The sequence below is a fragment of the Lissotriton vulgaris genome, chromosome 5 (genome assembly GCF_964263255.1).
Source record: "Lissotriton vulgaris chromosome 5, aLisVul1.2, whole genome shotgun sequence".
Classification (NCBI taxonomy): Eukaryota; Metazoa; Chordata; class Amphibia; order Caudata; family Salamandridae; genus Lissotriton; species Lissotriton vulgaris.
The window spans coordinates 690,379,323-690,395,681 of record NC_141693.1 but is presented as its reverse complement, the minus strand read 5'-3'; the positions used below and the strand labels follow the sequence as shown (position 1 = coordinate 690,395,681).

At 42.9% G+C, this 16,359-nt stretch overlaps 1 protein-coding gene across 1 annotated transcript in view; it reads right to left on the bottom strand.

Moving 5' to 3' along the window:
- Positions 1–16,359, bottom strand: part of AIFM2 (AIF family member 2, ferroptosis suppressor) — a 408,648-nt gene that overhangs the window by 27,986 nt on the left and 364,303 nt on the right. The window contains exon 8 of the mRNA XM_086922126.1: positions 14,313–14,513. Coding sequence (XP_086778252.1) covers positions 14,313–14,513 — 201 coding nt within the window. The remainder of the gene's footprint in view (positions 1–14,312; positions 14,514–16,359) is intronic.

Below are 16,359 nucleotides of genomic sequence, written 5' to 3'. Positions count from 1 at the left end.
CACGATGGTATTCCCCTAGCTTTTCCTGATCTTCAATCGCTATTTCGTCTTCCATGTTCCGCCAAGAAACAATATGATCTTTTACTTCCTGCTCTTCTCCAATACCTCCAATCTCTTCCCGCGATCTACCATTCCTCTGTGATACACTTTCTCCGCTTTTATTAACCTCTCCTTCTGCTTCTCGTATTTACAACTCCTTGTTAATACCTTCCAAGCGACTTAAATCGAAGATTGAATTGGCTTGGGAACAGAACTTATTAGTAACTTGGCCACTCCCTTTATGGGATAAATTGTGGTTAAAGGTTCATAAAACGTCTAGGGCTGCCAACACTACTCAAACGCTTTATTTCATTTATCAATGCTTGCTATTTACCCCGGCCAAACTAGCCTCTTTTTCTCCCAATCTTTCACCTAATTCCTGGTCCTGCCCTTGTCCCTCTGCTGATTTACTTCATATGCTTTTTCATTGTCCCAACATTTCGGTCCCGTACAAATACTATTTTCAATATACAGCTCCCTTTTCCCCCCTCTAATGTCCTATTAGGTTCCTTGTCTCCGGATTTACCCCAACACTCCTCTCATTTTAAATTACTGGCCCTATTTTTTGCAGTAGCCCTCCACCTTATTACCTCCAACTGGAAGGATTCCTCAAAAGTCACTTATTCCGCTTGGTGGAATGCTATTTGTTTTAATCATAGACTTGATACCAATTATGTTACCCCTATTTCTCTTGCCATTAAGAGGGATTTACTGTGGATCCCTCTTACTACTTACCTATCCTTGCATGTCCCCTCCAGCTCCACTACCACTACTACTACTCTTAACACCTCATCTGCTGAAGTCCGTAAACCTTCATGAGTTTTCCTTTAGTTGTCATTTGCATAACCTTTCTTTTACTTTTTTACCAATTGCTGATTTATTCCCATTGTTTTTTACTCTTATTAATGCCTTACTCTGCATACAGTGTTGTACTCGCTTCTAATACATATGTTGTGATTTCTCCCCCTTTTCCCCATCTTGTAGTTTCAAATAAGTGTTTATTGATTCCGTTTTATTGTATATCTGCAGTATCCTTGTCTTTTTTTATGCACTATTTCATCCGATTTATGCAGTGTTATTCTATATTTCTTATATTTGGATCAATAAACTTGAATTAAAAAAAAAGAGATCTCACACCTAAACAAACAATATCTGAAAAAGAAAGGGATATATATGCGAACCCCTTCTGTGATTATTTAGCTGGATGAACAGAAGGACATGCCACACAGGAGAGACCATGGCCCTGGGATGGATCAGTTGACTCAGACGACAGGGCAATAGCAGAACAATGCATCTGGGGTGGGAAGGGGGACCCAGACTGGGACTATGATTATACGCAAAAATGTCAAACAGTTTGGGAAAAGTATTCAATACAACAATCTAAAAGCCAAATTCAACAATGAATTTGTGGCAGGGAAGGATATCATGATATGGACACCTATGCAATAATTAGTAGAATAATGCAATTACCACTAATTCAGAAAGGAGCAGGCCAGTTAAATGATATCTCATGGCCACAGATGGACTACAAAACAAGCTACCACACCTGTCAGATGGGGCAGCCAAGAGGATCACTAGCTTTGAGGGACATACTGCAGGGATGACCTTATCTATAGGAGACAACCAAAAAGTCGGCTAAGGGGGTAATTGGAAGCCAAACTGACAAGATTGTCTAAACCACTAGAATTCTAGGACTAACAGCGAACATTTTTGAAGGATCTCAATCTAACAATTACAGAACCGCAATATGGGAAGCACAGAGGACCAACTATCCCAATAAACCAGATATAGGAGGCATGATGGCAAAGTCAAACGACCAGATGAAAACGTAACTGATTATGCAATAGAATGAAAGAGAGGTGAAGTCAAGAAACAAAGAAAGCATGAGATATCGAAGGAAGGTAACACTACATTCTTCTATAACATAAAAAAGGGGACTACCAGCAGATGTACACGCCAATTTAGAAAAAGTAGTGGGGTTGGAAACAAAGCCCTGGATGGAAATTCTAGCGCATATTGTACACTTTTACAAAAGAAGGTAGAAAAGGAGAAAGAAAAACTGATGGAAACTGAAAGAGCAGCTGTCAGACTAGTACGACATAAATTAAAAAAGACAGAAACAGAAGGGGCAGTATTGGCTGCAGCAGTACCCCAAAATGTAACGTCGCAACCACAGCGGCAATATTACAGAAGGAACCAGTCACGTGGTGGAAGGGAAAGAGGAAGTCTTAGAGGAACCGAAAGTAGAAAGAATGCTTCTACTGTCATAAAATGGGCCACATGGCAAGAGAGTGCAGACACAAGAAAGCAGACATGAGTATATGGTCTGGGCGTTTGTCATTATGAACTCCACAGCACCATAATAGCTTTACTGAAAACTTTAATATCAAACGTCTCAGCACATTAAACCCACACTTATGCCAGTGTGGGATATAATGCCCCCTGAAAAACTACCTCACCCTAGTGTCCGGGCTGACTGGCTGCTCGTCATCTTCCACCCCCGACATATTTCTAGACCCTGGGTGTAGAGCTTCCCTCTCTTGGGGTCCTGAAGCAAAGCACATCCTGGGAAGAGGTGCCAAGCCTCCTCCCCCAGGATGGGCAGGGTCCAGAAAGGGGAAGGTTCAAAGGCTTTCTGCCTTTGTGAGCTGACCCAGCCATTTGCTGCTCCCAACAACTGGCCCCACTGGTTCCGACCCCCAGTTTGGGTGGGAGATTCAGTTGGAAAACCAAGATATGAGGAGAGGTGTTCCAACTAGGCGAGCTGAGGCACAACACTCACTCCCTACCATCTTGAAGCTGGGGGGACCCAGCCAACCAGAGTGAGGCTTATGTCCTTCTCCCACTGTAGGGTGGCATAAAGGGGGTGTACCCAACCTAAGGAAGGGACCCATTGGTCCCAACCTGTACCTATCTGAAACGCTCCTAAATTTAGTATTTAGGGGCAACCTGGAACCTTGCCCCCTAGCGCCATGATGCTCCTTCCGGAGCGAACGCTGCGCTTTATAAATACCCCTCCAAATATCCAAATATCCCTCAGTCAAGAAAGAAGAAGAAGGACCGAAGAGCTGTGCTGAAGGAAGAGGAGGACACAAACAGCCTGATTCATCATAGACCCGTTTTGCGAGTCTATAATAGCGATTCATAAGGAATCGCTATTACAGACTCACAAAACAGGATTCATGTAGGAATCGCAAAAAGATTTGCAATTCCTACACAATCCTTATTTGCGATTAGCAAATTGCTAATCGCAAATAAGGAATAACTCCCCATTCATTCCTACGGGCCAAAAGGCCCATAGGAATGAATGAGGAGTATTCCTTATTTGCGATTAGCAATTAACTAATCGCAAATAAGATAGCGATTTAAAGGGTGCCAGGGGTGTCCAAAGGACACCCTGTAGCACCCCTTAAATGCAAATTGAAACAGGTGTTGCACACACACATGTCCAAAGGACATGTGTGTGTGCAACATGCAACTCAGAAAAATGCTTTTAAAAGCATTTTTCTAAGTTGCATGTTGCACACACACATGTCCTTTTAAAAGCATTTTTCTGAGTTTTCGCTATTTACCACGAGGTTTGACCTTGCGGTAAATAGCGGGCCGAAATTGCGAATTCGCAATTTTTAAATGGATGATGAATTGCATTTAAGGAATCTCAAATAGAGATTCCTTAAATGTAATTCCTCGCTAAATAGCGAAATCGCTATTTCCGATTTTTGCATTTGGGATGATGAATCCCAAATGCAAAAATAGCGCTCGCAAAGGGCCAGATTCTCAGAATCTGGCCCTTTGCGAGCCAATTTCGGCTTGATGAATCAGGCTGAAACTGACTTGTCCCCAGTCCTTCCGGCTGGTCCAGACCTCAACCTGCTCAAGCGGAATACCACTGTGTCCTGGAGCCAGCAGCCCCCCAGAAACCAGAGGGCCTGCTTTGCCTTCTCTAACAAGACTGTGTCTCTAGTGAGCACAGGATTTGCTCACCAACAGACTCTGGCTCCGGCCAAATCCACACGTCTGCACCAAACAAAAACAAAGAGAAATGAAGCATTTCTCCATGTTTCGTCAAGTTATGACCAGGTTTTCCCTGGTCTTAATTTTGGCGCTACCTCCTATTTACGCCACCCTTGTAAATAGGGGGCAGAGTCAAAATCAATGGGTGTAGCCAACCTAAGGAAGGGACCCATTGGTTTCAACCTGTACCTACCTGAAACGCTCCTAAATTTAGTATTTAGGGGCAACTTGAAACCTTGCCTCCTCAGTCAAGAAAGAAGAAGAAGGACCGAAGAGCTGTGATGAAGGAAGAGGAGGACACAAACTGACTTCTCCCCAGTCCTTCCGGCTGGTCCAGACCTCAACCTGCTCAAGCGGAATACCACTGTGTCCTGGAGCCAGCAGACCCCCAGAAACCAGAGGGCCTGCCTTGCCTTCCCTAACAAGACTGTGTCTCTTGTGAGCACAGGATTTGCTCACCAACAGACTCTGGCTCCGGCCAAATCCACACGTCTGCACCATGGAAAAAGCAAAAACAAGGAGAAATAAAGCATTTCTCCATGTTTCGTCAAGTTAAGACCAGGTTTTCCCTGGTCTTAATTTTGGCGCTACCTCCTATTTACGCCACCCTTGAAAATAGGGGGCAGAGTCAAAATCAATGGGTGTTGAGGTGGAACGCCCACCGCAACACGCACTGCCCACTTCTTTCTCACTAAGTATAGCGTGAAAGGGGGCCTTATTTACAAGGCAGCCGTTAAGTGGCTTAAGGCTGCCTTGTAAATAAGGCAAAGGCCCTGTGTGTTTACAAAAACTGACTTACTTACTTTTTATCTAGGAAATGTCCCAGTGTGATATCTAGGCATCTATCACACTGAATAGAAAAGGTAATCTAAAAAAGTAATCACAATGTAATTGCAAAGTAACTGAAAAATAATTTCATCTGTTTTTGACCATTTAACCTACCTGTAACAAAGCCAACTTCATTCAACTGTATTATACCAGAAAAACACTATTTTACTTACCTGCACCAAGTCTGGCTTGATTCTAAAAATAAAATACAACAAAGAAATATTTCTATACAAAACAATTGGTCTGAGTTCAGTCTTTGAGTGTGTGACATTTCTTGCCTGAGTGTGTACAATAAATGCTTAACACTACCCTCTGATTAAGCCTTACTTCTCGCCCACACTACCACAAATAGAGAGTAAGCTATTATCTACTGTAAGCATTTGGGGGTCCACTGGACTCTGTGCACACTATACCTTACTTTGGTATAGTATATACAGAGCCAAATTCTGAGCCCACCCCAGTAACATAACTTCCAAGGTTATCAGAATAAGGGTACACAAATCCAACAGCAACACAGCAACCCCTCAAAACAGCAAAGACAGAGAGGAATGGTATTGATGGCAGGAGCAAATCCATTCTATGGAAATATGGGAGATAATGGCCAACAACAGTACATTCAATGAAGGGGCCCACAGAGCATTCTAATGTGTCAAGTTTTATTAGTAACGCATAGATCGGATAAGGAACCCACTGTGACAGTTGCCATAAACAAAATCCCATATACCTTTCTAGTAGATACAGGGGCAACAAAAACATGCATCAAAGAAGAAGAAAAAACATTATCAAATACAGCTATGGACACACAGAGATTCTCTGGGGCAGTAAATAGGTTTCCATTTACAGAAACAGTCGAGATGGAAATGGGAGGAGCAAAATCCGAAAAACGTTTCGATGGATCCCATCGGAATCCAGAAAAACGGTCATGCATGCCTCCATCACTAGCAGACTGGACTATGGCAACACCCTCTAAGCCGGAATCAACAAGAAACTACTTTGTAAACTCCAGAATATCCAGAATGCTGCAGCCGGACTGATCCGAGACTTCCCCTGTCACAACCACATCACCCAACACCTCTGCGACCTCCACTGTTTCCCAATCGAAAGAAAAATAACCTTCAAGCTCCTCACTCATGCATACAAGGACCTCATCAACATTGGACCTGCATACTTAAACAATCACCTCTCCTTCCACGTACCCGAGAGACATCCAATTAGATGACCTTTCTTTGCCACCATCCCATGCATCTACAAAACCAGAATAGGAGGAAAGTCCTTCTCCTACCTCACAGCTAAGGCCTGGACCGACATCACCTCCACCTGTGGCAAGTCCCTACACTGCTCCTGTTCAGGAAGGATCTCAAGACCTGGCTCTTCGTATAATCCAAGCACTCAACGGAACTGCACCCCCCCATGCCCCCTAGCACCTTGAGACCCTTGCGGGTGAGTAGCTGTTCTTAACCAACCCTGATTGATTGACTGATTGGTTGATTGATTTAGCAGATGGAAAACATTTATACTCACCATCATCTCCATCTAATCTGTAAGGAAATGATTTGATGTCCTAACTAAATATGACAATACATTTTGGCTCCAATGGTACAATGGTCTGGACAACTTCATAACAGTGCCGATCTCTACTGCAGCCCCTTTTACTGATTTGACTGCACATCATGGGTTTTACTCGGGAGGAGATGGGTCGCTGCACCACAAATGCTGTAGTTAATTATATGCAAAAGAAGCAATTGATGGACGGAATGCTGGACAATTCAAACATTCAACCCAAGTAACAAGGATCTGGGTTAAATCCATCATTCTTTTGCTCCCCACACCACCCCAGTTTGGACCCAGCTATATGCAAATCAGTCTTCACCCTGTTCCTTGTGGGAACAGTCCAGCCCGAACTGCCAAGCCAGGTCCTCCCTTGACCGGAAACAAGCATCCTGAGCCCGTTTCAGGGCAACACCCTTCATCAGCCAGGCTAGCTTGAATCCAGTGGTGTAGTGGACACGGGACCCATGTCTGGGCATACCCTTCCCACTTAGGGCAACATATGCAAAAGAAACAATTGATGGATGTAATGGTGGACAATGCAAACATTCACCCCCAGTCACAAGGATCGAGGTTAAATCCATCATTCTTTTGCTCACCACACCACCCAATTTGGTCCCAGCCATATGCAAATCAGTCTTGACCCTGTTCCTTGTGGGAACAGTCCAACCCGAACTGCCAAGCCAGGTCCTCACTGGACCGGAAATAAGCATCCTGGGACTGATTTCAGGGCATCACCCTTCATCAGCCAGGCTAGCTTGAATTCAGGGGTGTAGTGAGCACAGGACCCATGTCTGGGCATACCCTTTCCACTTAGGGCAACATACGCAAAAGAAACAATTGATGGATGTAATGCTGTACATTGCAAACATTCACCCCCAGTCACAAGGATATGGGTTAAATCCATCATTCTTTTGCTCACCAACCGCCGCAGTTTGGACCCAGCCATATGCAAATCAGTCTTGACCCTGTTCCTTGTGGGAACAGTCCACCCGAACTGCCAAGCCAGGTCCTCTCTGGACCGGAAACAAGCATCCTGGGTTTCAGGGCATCACCTTTCATCAGCCAGGATAGCTTGAATCCAGTCTTGTAGTGAGCACGGGACCCATGTCTGGGCATACCCTTTCCACTTAGGGCAATATATTCTGTCCATAAAATGTTTATTTTGCATACGTAGTTACTTATACAACTGTTAACGAGGACGGCTCCTCCAGAAGACGTTCAGGAATTTGAAATTGGTGCAGTGTCGATAAGACTGTGCAGCAGTTCCATCATTATCTTACTATAATGGGCTTTGCACAGCAGATTGTTAGTTCTTCTTAGGCACCTGGCTGTCCTACCTTTCAGTCCCCCACCCGTCCCTGACCCTTGAAGAGCACGCGGGACAAAGCTTTCTGCTGTGTTTTATTCTGGTGAAGCAAACATTTCCCTGCAGAGATTGTACTGACTCCAGCAAAACTAGTCCCAAAGAATCTCCATAGGACATCAACTCAATAAACGACAGTTCATTAACAGTTTAAGGACTCCAAACATAAAACCTTATTTGCAAATAGTGTTTTGCATGCGTAAGTGCATCTTATTTAAGGCAATTTCAGAAACCTTTACACCAAAGTCAGAAGTAAGACACAATTACAGAAAACTCAGAATCTGGCCTGCGCTGCCAAGGGGTTCCGTACACAGTACTTTTTTTTTTTTTTTTAAAGGTAAGGTTTTTTAATACAGAGCACAAAAACAGTTTTCGCAAGTAAAGTGTTTTGTGTGACATTTTCTTTAGTGACATTTTCAGGTGTCCATTTCTGTAAAGAAAAAGAGACTAACCAGGCTTGGCATGTACTCAATGATGCAAAAACAGAGTACATTCACAGAACTAACATTTCAAAAGTTGGTCATTTTCCCATGTAGGCTGACATCTATGTTTGTGTAAAGATCCAACTCACTCCTCAGATGATTCTAAGAGTAAGCTGCAATCATTGCTCATTTTCAGGATTGCACACATTCATTAACACTTCACCATATGCACGTGTTCATTTCCACATGCAAAAAGTGCATTTTCACTTTGTAACTTTCTTTTTCTCCACAGGAACATACAGTGGAGGCTGGCAGGGAACCTTGCATGCTGGGGAAAAGTGGGAGTTAAAATATATATTCTTAAAACTTATGTTTTCTGACAGCCGTGTCTCTCCTCCGTCTGCTTCTCTGCTCTTCCTGACTACAGTCCGGAAGAAGCAGCAGGAAGCTCCCGGACACGGACACTCCCCTTAGTCAATTGCAATGCTGCAATGCAGTGTTGTGATTGGTCTGAGCATCGTGGATCGGCGCTCAAGTCGGGACAGGGATCCTGTGCATATTCCCCACCAGTCTGTGTAGTGCATCCTGGTGGGTAATATGCAAAGAGTGTTTACTGTACACAGTCCACTCCTCCTCCATGATTCACGATCCCCTCCCCGCCCAATCCCTGCTCCACAGCAACAAAAAATAAAACGATAATAACGTTGTTATTATCGTTTTAGTTTTCCCCTTTTCACTGCTATAGGAGCAGTGGGATGACGCTCCTCCGCCTTAGCAGAGGAGCCGCCGCTGGGAAAATATTTTGCCCTGCAGAGAAACACCATATCTATAGTCCCTTGAATTTTAAGCCTGCCCATTCCCCAAACATACACCTAAATGCATGTCCTCATACTCTTAACAGAATTAAACCGAATACGATTAAATAAGTAGAAATCTACCTATAACAAAATCTGAATACTGCCAAAAATGCAAATTTGACACTTTTATAGAAACGCCCAACTTGAAATGCACACAAACTCACCCAAAGAGCACAGTTGTTCAAACAAGCTGGCAGTTTTATTGTGTGCGTTAATCACTCACTTTGGAGTCTTAGAATCAGGAATTGGATTTTAATTTTGTGAAGGCCTGTGATTAGCACAACTATATAGCACTTATTTGAGCAAATACCTTTGTGAGAAGGGTCGGAGATGTTTAGAACGATTCCACTTAAATCCTGACTACAGAAAACTCGAGCCAGTCTCAAGCATGAAGAAGCCTGGCGCTAGTTCAGCTCGCGGTCGTGCTGGAACCTCAAGCTCATAACAAGCCGAGCTTTCATGTGGCTCGACCTACCCCTCTCCCTCCACCCTCATGCACAGAAGTAAAAACAAAGAATAAAAGTTTGGGGTAAAAAAAGGAGTGCCAAGTAGATAGCCATTTATTGGCTGATTTGTACTTAATGAAATCCACATAAATCACTGCTTTCCCTCTTAACCAAATTGAGTGATCTTCAGCAAATATTCATTTTTACCAATCCTCCTGTTTCTTCACTATCGCATATGATAGTTCATAATTCCAGTTGCACAAAAACCTATAGTTTTTTTAATTTCACTGACTATAATGTTGCTCTGTTTATACGATTCTGGGCAATATACAAGGTTCACGTGACAACTGTCTTGCCTCCTAGTTGACTAATGGCACTGTGGCCAGCATGGGGGCAGGGCAGAATGGTTCTATGTTCTTGTTTAAAAACTATCACTAAAGCACTAAAGTATGACATATTAATATCAAAGCTTTCACATGTTAAAGAAATACACTTTAAGAGTCTTCATCATACCTGACGTTATGTACTTTGTTGGATGATTTAGATGGCAATCTTTTTCAGAGCTTGGTTTGCGCAAAAGCTCTAAGAGACAAGGAAGACCCTCAGCTCGGTTTGCCATATTAATATGCTGGCTCACCCACCTCTACTCTTGAAGGCTCAAATATGGCCATTGTAAATACACAGGGCTATTCACCGATTCCAAGTAGGTCGTAATAGGGGTGTAATTTATTATTCCCCATCTGTACAACGAGTACAAAGATGGAGGTCATAGAGCTCTGTTTATCCCACCCCAGGTGCTCAGCTTGCGGTACACACAGCACACACCAACAAACTTCAAAGGATATGCGTGCATGCAGCCAGACCTCCAGGTCTTCAGTTCTGAGCTCGGGTAACTTGCTTTTCAGAATGTTTTAATTTAGCACTGGTGACTTCAGAGGATCCATACTATGGGCCAGATGTAGGAGCCCTAATACCGGTCGGTAACGGCCGAATTCGGCCATTACCGACCGGTATTAGGGTTTCCAGATGTAGGGGGCCTATATTTTACCGATTCTGTAAAGTTACCGAATCGGTAAATTTACAAAATCGGTAAAATACCGAATCGGTATATTTACCGATTCGGAAAAACCACATGTAGGTGGCACTCCTAAGAGTGCCACAGGCCCTTAAAAATCGGTATTTTACCACCCAATCCTATTGGGTGGTAAAATACCGAATTCAGGTGTGCATGCACATCTGTGCATGCACACCTGTGCAATGTGACACACAGACATGCCCTTAGGGCATGTCTGTGTGCCACATGGCACACAAGTCCGGAATTGGGGTGCTAGAGGGTGTCAAAGTGACACCCCCTGCACCCTTGCATGATTCGGTATTTACCGATTCTGTAAATACCGAATCTGTATTTCCCATTGATTCCTATGGGCTTCAAGGCCCATAGGAATCAATGGGAAATACAGATTCGGTATTTACAGAATCGGTAAATACCGACTCTTACAGATTCGGTAATTTTTTACCTACATCTGCCTCCTTCCAATTTACCGACTCTTAAATACTGAATCGGTATGAGTCGGTATTTAAGAGTCGGTAAATCGGATTTACCTACATCTGGCCCAATGTAACGTGTGTTTCCCACAGCTATAAGCAGCAAATGCATCCAGCCGTCTTGTGATCTTCACAACCTTTTGCGTTATTGCGCTTCTCAAACACTCTGACAAGTAGCTCCCACATGGATCAAAACTGAACAGTGTCTTCCTAGACTACAGCAGGCCATGAGCACAAATAACTGTCTGCAATTTTTACATTTTTTTAAAATGTGTATCCTATCCCTCACTGCACATTTTGGTTTTAAGGTGGCCAAATTGCTGTATTCCACACCCATACTGTGAATGGTTAATGCGTCCCCAATAATGACTATGCTCTAAAAACTCTAGGAACATGCTGCCTCCATCTTCAGAAGTTGTAGCATTGCCATTTCAAACTACTATTTTGAACAGGAAAACTCCATTCCCCGTGACGCCACCACTATCCTACCCCCTTTACCTACAATTTATGGTCCAAAGGTGAAATTATGAAAAAATTGTGGCTGCTATGTTACACTTAACAATTCATATAGGGACCAGCGGTGGTATTGCAGGCTTTGTAGCAACTTTGAGAAGGGACATCTATTGGTGCCATTGAAGCCTCCTTGAAGGGACATCTTCGTACATTGAGCAAACTTCGTCTGCCCCTGTATGTTAAGCAATACTCCATCTGCAGAGCACCTCCTGATCGGTGGGTGTGGGCAGAAGTTATGGATAATGTGCTGCATAGCTAAACACTTAAAAGGTCACAAAGCCAAAAACATAGATAAAAGACATTGGGCCATAAGTATCAAAGTTCCGTTTTGCGATTCTCAACTAGCGAATTTTTGGGAATCGCTATTTGAGAATCGCAAAACACTATGTATGTAGGGTTTGCGATACATTTTGCGAATCCTGCATATTCCTTAATTGCGAATTGCTAATTGCAATTCGCAATTAAGGACTACCTCCCCATTCATTCCTATGGGCCCAGAGGCCCATAGGAATGAACTGAAAAACAGTCTCAATTTGCGATTCCAAATTAGAGAATCACAAATTGAGTATGCAATTTCAAGTGTGCCAGGGTGTCAAAAGGACACCCTGTTGCACTCCTGAAATGAGCATGGGTGCATATGTGGCACACATACATGCCCTAGGGGCATGTGTGTGCGCCACATGCCACTTTGAAAAAAGCACAAATTTGCATTTTTAAAAGAAATCGCAACCTGTAGTTGGTGGTAATTTGCGATTCCTTATGCCATAGTCGCACAATTTGGGTGTCTCCTACATTCCATGCAAGGAATCGCACATTTTGCGATTCCTTATTTTGCAAGGCAGTTTTTCTTTAATACATACCATTAGGCCTAATTGCAAATTTCGGCATTTGCAATCACAATCTTGAATTATACATATGGCCCATTATCATTTACAGTGCCAATAGCTATAAAGCTCCCAAATGCGAGACCTATTGCATTGCAAATGCTTGTTGAGTAAACTGCTGCCATATTTCACTTCTCGACTTAACTATGGTTTTCTGCACTAAATGCCCGACATGTTCTGCGTGTACTAGCAGTCCTGCATGACTACATTTCCCCTTTAAGTACTCAGAGGCCGTGGTTGGTGTTTTTCTTTTTTCATTTCTGTAATTTTTTATTGTATATAAAAAAATATATATTTACATGGAGCATACATGAGTGGAGGAAAGAGAGAGGAGAGAGTGAAAGAAGAAGGAAGGAAAGAAAAAATGAAGGCACGGGTTGAGGGGTATAGCAATATTGTCTTGCAATAGTTCGATCTTTGCAATGGTACGAAAGGTCGGATAGTTCGAATAGTCCCAAAAAAAAAGAAGTCCGTTTTCCGAGTCTTGCTTGGCGTTGTCTTCTGTCTCCCCTTTTGCGCTGCCAGGTGGGTATATCACCCCGGACGATAGAGAGGATAGAGAGGGATAGAGTTCAGAGAAGAGATAGTAGAGGGTTTTCCCTTGTTGGTTTCTTTTGTTAGAGCGTGGGTCCCTATAGTGTGTCCCTTGCTGGTTGTCTAGAATCTGCGCCTAGGGGGGTTTATGTGATGAAAGGTAGAGGTCTAGGGGCCCCCATATGTTTGACTGCCTGTGTGTTTTCGGTGAGTGTTTCGCTGTAATGTTATCTGCCCCTCTTAGGAATGTGACCCAGTTGAGCCACGCCTGTGGTGTAGCTTTTGTGGTGTCTTTCCAGTTGCTTAGTATTATTTTGACTGCAGCCGTCAGCAGTAGGTCAATGAGGTCACGGTCTTCTGTTGTTGTGATGGACGGGGATGCAAAGCCCAGGACTAGACTTGGGAAATCTATGTGTATGGCTACTCCAGTGATTTCATTGATAAGCTTCCCAATTCGATCCCAGAAATCCTTGATCTGAGGACAGCTGAGCAGGAGATGTTCTAAGTCCCCCCTTCCATTGTCACAATTCCAGCACGTGTCACTAACCAGTATTTGGTCTGATTTAGTGAAGCAGTTATCTTTTTCCTAGTGGTCGATCTCCATAATTCTGCCTTTTCGGTCTCGCTTAGTTCCTTCCCTGCTAACGTCCCCCAGAAGTTTGTGACCTTATCATTGAGTTTGGTGTTTTTGGGGCGTAGGGCTTTGTATAGGTGAGCTATTTGGTGTCCTAGTGTGTTGAGACTGGCTGCAAGTTGTATGAGCGAAGGTGTCTGGCTGTTAAGGTTTGCCTTAACAAAAGGCAGCCATAGAGGAGCAGCATACTTGTAAATGAGGATCCTTTACAGTGAAAGACACAAACGCACGTCTATGATGAAAAGGTAAAGAACCTAGGGTAGCAAATTTCCTGTTTTTGTATATAATTTCCTGTCAACGGGCATGTTCTGCACAAGGATGGTTTTTCCAGGCAGTAATATCGGCTAGCATTACTGCTCGAAAAACTTGAATGTATAGACATTGCATGAGAAATTAACAATCATTAAATCATATACCACAGGACCTGGGGAAAAACTCATAAATATAGGTCCCAGTCGCAATGTTCCTCTCGGATGCAGGATCTCCAGGTGTGGAATTAACACAGCCGTATTACACTCAACTCGTACTCGGACACTATGAGGATAGAAGTTCATTAAGTAACTACACACTACAGAGTATAATTTCAGACACTATTATCAAAAGTACCACTTCACAAACTGCCTTCTTGTCCCACAGCTACAATAATGACAGTAACATGTTAAGAGTAAAGGGGTTATGTTACCTGGTTTGTAGGATGTGAGGGGCTTGTTTTTCAAACTGTTGATGATATTTGTCACTGCCACCTTGGCATGGACTCCAGCATAATAAGCCAACTTGGGTTCATTCACATCAGCACAATCTCCCACAGCATATATATTGGAATGTCCTTCCACCTGGAGATGTTCGTTAACCTTTAAAGCACCATTAATTGCTAGTTTGCCATCTGTTATAAAACAAAAACAATAATTAGCGTTTAAAATGTATCCAGGGATCTAGTAAATCTTTATATTATAAAGTGAAATACATTTCATACCCTCCCGGCATCCAAATGAATTCCTGATGTCACTAGCTGCTTAATACCAGAACACTATTTTGCATTTGTCTAACAGTTTTTTCTGCTTTACATTTTTGAGCTTGCATTATCCAGATTTTGGAGGCCACCGTAATAACTGCTCATTTGATGTTACTTGAAACATCCAGTTAAGGAGGCCATTTACAAAATCCCAGTTTACAACGTATCTCTTAACGGTCCTTTCTGCGCCGCAGCTCCACAATCTTCACCGGTCTTACCACCTCACAGGCTCCTTCCCCTATAACCAAATCGGCCTCTCTGCTCCTAAACCTTCCAGCAGACAGTGAACACACTCAAAGCCACGCCCTGTTGTCACTCACTATTATGTTGTCTCTGGAAAAAACAATCAGTCTGAACAACTACATTGCTGACTATTTTAGCTCTACTTCCCCTATCTCCATCTTGTTGTCACCACTGAAACATCAATCTATCAAAAAGATGTAAGCATTCCAGCTGTGCTCCACTCCGACCAAGCTAGCATAAGACTATATGCAAAGGTGCTCATTTGAGAATCCATGTACAAAGATCCCTCACTTTCACACCTGCATCGATGCCCTTCTTCAATGAAACACATTACCATCCCAATATTCACCACTTTTAAGTTCCATCTTGTGGTACTCCATTGGTATAGTTTGATTTTTTTTCAATAGCCTTCACTCAGTCCTTAATCTACCCTAGCCACGTAGTCCTTGGGCGTCTTCAATCTGAAAGAACACCAGAAATCCACCTCTTTGACCAGCTACATCACGCTTCAACACTCCCATGCTCCCACACACTTGACTGTCAATTCACTTGGGGCTCATTTTAGTTTAAGCCAAATCATAAATCCCATTCAGCCACTAATTAATTCCAATTCAATACATTTCCGATCTGTCTCACGTTAAAATATGTCAATCTCTAAAGGAATATCCCTCCATTAAATATCCAAGAACACCTTAACCATAGGGACTGGAGTGGTGATACGACACAGCATAAGAACACTAAACATAACAGCAACAGTGATGGCAATAACATAAGATTAATTGCTCCATTTAACAATTAAAAAATAACAATAGGGACAATCCTTAACAAACAATGGCCCATAATTCTAACGGATCTTATTATAAGACCCATTCTGCTGAGTAAGCACTCCAACGCTTTCAGAAGAGCTCTGTCCATGAGCAATGTATTAGTGACAAGCAATCTATTAGTGACCAGTAGCAATTGGCCTTCAGAAGGAAAATGTTCTTTAAATGCAGTTCTTGCAGAGCATGCCGCAATGTGTGACTGCGTCTCAGTATACTGCAGCTTTTAGTGACAAACCGATAAAATTAAGGGTTTTTTTCACATGCAAAAATACTATTCAGTGTACGTCCTAGAATGTACTTGCAAACTTAAACATGTCGGCAGCACCAAATTGCAAGTACGTGTTCGAATCTTACAAAATCTAAGAGCCATAGTTAACTTTGATCCAATCTATCCTGTAGCCTTGCACTTCAAACAAGCTCACAACACTATTCTCAGTTGTCTCAAATATTATGATATCGATTTGATACCCAGGCTACTACAGGGAGGTAACCAGGAATCACTCCTCAGACAACTTGAAAGCCGGTATATTTTGAACTTGGATACCAGAATGCCCAATGGGTTAAACCTTGGGGAGTAGTTACATAATTTTCTGTAGTCAACAGATAGCGACAACTGAATGTCCCGACAAATTATTAAGTGATAGATAAGG